Genomic DNA, 4640 nt, shown 5'->3' with positions numbered 1-4640 from the left:
TTCATGACAAATATATGAATTCTAAAAATCCAATTGCAATTGCAAGCTGACAACCTAAGGAAAGCTATAGAGAGGCCCAAAGCTATAAAATTTGTCATACTTACGCTTTAATTTGGTGTTCAAACTTAGAGCCCATGTCTCTTCTATTGTATCCTTGTAATATAGGTTAAAAAATTGTCTCGTAAGAGTGAAAATGAAACACTAGTATTCGTAATTTAATTGAATTCGACTAAAAAATTTTGAATTTGATTCTATAATTATCGAGTCAAGTTCAAGCTATCAATTAAACCGAATTCAAATTTAGTAATATTTGACTGGAATACTTTACGAGCTTTATGGAGTTTTTTATATTTTTATATTATTAAATTACGTTATTACCCTTAATATATATTATTAACCTTGACCTTAATTATTGAATAGAGCTCAAGTTCGAGCTTGAGGCTTTGAAAATTTTGTATATATTAATATTTATTGAACAACTGATTTTTTTTTCATAAAATAATTGACATGCATGATCTATATAAATATAATATAAGATATTTCTAAATCATTAAACTGATACAAGTGAATTCCTCTCCATAAAACAGTCATTTTCCTTCAAATTTCTTTTACAAACATACATTTTTCTTTAATTTTATTTTTCACTATTTTATTTACAGGGGAAGTTCTAAAGGGAGAATAGAATTAATATTACTAGAATATAGAAAAGAATTGGAGTTAAAATTCAATTATATGTTATATATTCCAAGTGATGATATTGGTTCTTGTCTCTAATATGCTTGTTACTTGATCTTGGTCTCCATGGCAGAGCAATTGGGCTCTCTTTAATTTATTTAAAAAAAAAACCTAAGGGTTAATGCATTTATATTGGTTGTACTCTTCATTTATCTTGAAGTACTCGAATCCAACATATGACCTCTAAAATCATACATAAGTCTGAGTAACATAGAATGCCATGACCAAATAATAAAAACCCCTCTGGCTTCATACTCTATTTGCCCATGGCAATAACCCCTACATCAGCATGCCTGAAAATTTAAGGCTCCGTTTACCATTAAAGTTGAAATGAATATTTTATCTTCTCAAAAGCAGTGACAAACAATATAATTAATGTTAGTCCAAACTCATTCATAAAAGGGTTCTAAATTACATGCAACCTTCCTGCAATTTGCAAGCAAAGAGAAATGAATGAAGAATTTAACTAATGACAGAATCACCATGTCACTGCATATAAACCAAATACAATGTCAGAATCACCATGACAACATAGATACTAAGCTCAATGCCTAATCCATGGAATATCATTGATGCATTTCAGTTAACTTGTTATCAATTGGAGAACTAATACCATGGCTACTTCCAATTAAGTGGTGAAGAAGCACACCTGCTGCAACACTCACATTCAAGCTCTCAACAGCCAGAAAAGATCGGAATTCCTCGATTGAGCAACCGGAATTTACTTCCGTAGTTTCCATATCATCAACATCTCCAGTTGTTATGTCTGTAGGAATATTTCCCGGGATTCTAACTAACTGAGTGCATGATCTCTCCACTAAAGGCCTCAAGCCAGTGCCTTCACTGCCTAAAACAAGAATGGTTGGCACGCCTGGCAAAACCTTGTTCAAGGGAACAGCTCTTGGAGAAACAGAACCCCCGAGAACCCGCCAACCGTTTTGTGCCGAGGAAACTAAGAACTGCATCATATTCTTGCAATATCTAAGCTCCATTAATTCAAGTGAGCCAGCACTTGCCTTGCTGACAACACCGCTTAATGGAGCTGAATTTTTAGCACATAGTACCACCCCTGAGGCTCCAAAGAAGTAAGCTGACCGAATTATGGCACCTAAATTCTGGGGATCAGTAACCTCATCTAAAGCTACCCAAAGTGAACCTTTCTCCTCATCCGGGACAGGGTCTAATTCCTTTATCTTGACCATCTCAAGGGGAGAAGCATCGAGCACCAAACCTTGATGAGGGCGATTATCAGCGATCATATTAAGATCATGCTTTGAAACTTCTTTTACATTTAACCCGAGTTTTTCAGCCAACTTAAACACTTTTTCGAACCCTTTCTTATCCTTCCTTTTCCGATTATTACTACTCAAATCTAATCCTTCTTGGACATACAAAGCATAAAACTCCCTTCTCCCAGCTGACAATGCAGCCAAAACAGGACCTACCCCATAAACCCCTTCGCCAACCATTTTAGGTAAAGTTGATTCAGTGGCCTCTTTCCATGTTTTTCTACCCCAACTCTCTTGCTTATTCCATCTTCGAAATTCCGGTTTCTCGGACCCAAATTCTCTGTCCACCATTCCTCTAAACCTACCCTTAATCTTGTCCCATCTCGGATCATTGACAAGCTCATCTTCTTCCCTCACTTCTTCTTCTTCATTGCTTTCATCTCTTTTGCTATGACTACCATTAAGTCCATTACGACAATCCCTTATCATATCTACTTTCCTATGCCTGCTCTCTTTAACATCCTTTCCACCTATTTTTCCAAAAAATGATTCATTTGATTCCTCCCAAGAGGAACTACTATTATTCTCTTTCTCCAACCTATCCAATGATTCTTCCCAAGAAGAACGACTATCGGTCTTTGCAATCGCCACTTTATGTGACTCTTTACCTCTATTCACTTCCCCTGAGGCTAACCAAGGTAATGCCTTTCCAGCTTTACTAAAGACCCTATCTTCACCAACTCTTTTCGAATTCAAACTCGAAAAACGTCTAGCTCTAACCAAAGAACAACACTGTATAGCACTTCTAATCCTAAACTCACTTAAAACACTTTCAGGTTTTAAACACTTATGGTGAAAGTGGAGACCTTTATGGGTGCTATACACCAATGAAGGGTTTAGGGAGGGTTTTGGAGAATACCTAATTGACAAAAGTTGGGTTTTTGAGGTTTGTGAAGAAAACCTAATAACAATTGGAAAAGCTTGGTTCTTTGTCAAATTAGAGTACATAGTGTGCATTTATAGATTGAATTACAACCAGAACTCACTTTACTAATAAAGAGATGAACTTTGAAAATTTGAAACAGCAATTCAGTGAAAAAAAAACTCTACCTGGATTTTTAAAGCAGAGGCTTTTAACATGTGAAGGAATCCATAGCAAATCAGCTCTGGGTTTTTCTATCTGGTTCTGATAGCAAAAGAAATTATCTTTTTTAGGTTTCCTTTGGCTGCAGAAGAATAAAACGACGCCGCCATTGCAAAACATCCATTTGGAGTGACTGAAATATCCTTCTTAAATGCAAAATTGGATTATTCGTATTTTGACCCTGTACTATAGTGAAATTATCTTTTTGGTACCTATACAATTACTATCATTTTGTATACCAAGTTACCCCATTGTTCATTTATGTTAAGATAAACTTAAAGCCTATCACATGGCAACATGTCCACAATTTAATTTCTGCACAAGTATACAAAATAATAGTAAAAAAAATTATATAAATATCAAAACGTTAATTTAACTATAGTATATGAATCAAAAGAAGTAATAAGCTGTCATCTTTTATAAATCCAAATAAATATATCAATCTATTTTTATGTTGAATAAATATAAAGAAAATAACATATTTACCCCAAAAACTTTAGCCAATCTTTTAATATGATATCTCTACTTTCAAAAGGTCTATTTTAATGCATGCACCTTCATTCTGTTTTATCAACGTGGTATCTATAATTAAAATTAACAGCGTTAATTTCTGACCTGTCAGGACACATGACCTAATTATAAGTTTCATGTCCCAAATTTTGTCTAAAAGTATTTGTATTCCTTATAATGAGAGGGACCTGATATTAATTAACCCTTTTATCTCTATTTCCTTTCCATGTACGAAATAATAAGTAACCCAGAAAATGAAAGAAAGAAAAAACTCCAGCCTCCTCATTTCAAGTGCATGTGAAAACCCCCCTCTTCTCCCCCTCAAATTAACTCTTTAGAAGTGTGTTAAAAGCTTCCTTCGACCAAGAAAAAACAAAATCCCCCATTAAAATAGAAAATAGTCTACATTTTCTTGTTTGGTTTATTGGGTAATAATTAATAATGGCGGTGAAATAGTGATGAAGCAACAAGTTGAGAGACGGTAAGCGTGAAAAGCTGCCGGTGATAGGCGGTGATGATGGGAGTGGTTTTCAGATTATTGGGTTTGTGGGGGATAGCCCAATTTCACCCCCAAAACAGTAGCAAAACAATGGAACCGAAAGTCCAAAATTTTCCTCAAAGTTTAGGGTTTTTCTCCAACCCATCAACGCCAATGTTGTAATCTCAACCAATTTCAAGCTCGATTCTTTGTTGCCGAACCCAACTTCTAGAAATAGAGGGTGGAAATCATATTGGGTTGAAGATGAGTTTTGTAGCCCATATTTTAGTTTTGGGTTTTTCTCCAACCCGTTGTGTCAAATATATTTTAGTTGAGATTTAAAATAACAAAGGTATAGTTATTTTCAAGTCCCTTGACTTAATCATTTAAACTCTTTTCTGACAAATCATGTCATGCGTCATTTTGTGATTTCGCCACATGTTCTGACAGGACAGAAATTAACACAGTTAGTCAGAGTTACCACATTGATAAACTAGGTGCAAGTATGGGTATCAAGATAGACATTTTCAAAGTAGAGGTATCA

At 34.8% G+C, this 4640-nt stretch overlaps 1 protein-coding gene across 1 annotated transcript; it reads right to left on the bottom strand.

Moving 5' to 3' along the window:
* Positions 1-1104: 1104 nt before the first annotated feature.
* Positions 1105-3220, bottom strand: LOC107932263 (rRNA methyltransferase 1, mitochondrial). The gene has a single exon (XM_016864233.2). It carries the CDS (start codon positions 2979-2981, stop codon positions 1302-1304), a length of 1680 nt encoding a protein of 559 aa, XP_016719722.1. The 5' UTR covers positions 2982-3220; the 3' UTR covers positions 1105-1301.
* Positions 3221-4640: the final 1420 nt, after the last annotated feature.

The sequence above is a fragment of the Gossypium hirsutum genome, chromosome D07, assembly GCF_007990345.1.
Source record: "Gossypium hirsutum isolate 1008001.06 chromosome D07, Gossypium_hirsutum_v2.1, whole genome shotgun sequence".
Lineage (NCBI taxonomy): Eukaryota > Viridiplantae > Streptophyta > Magnoliopsida > Malvales > Malvaceae > Gossypium > Gossypium hirsutum.
Note: the sequence above shows the minus strand (reverse complement) of the source record. Positions and strands in the feature narration are given on the sequence as shown.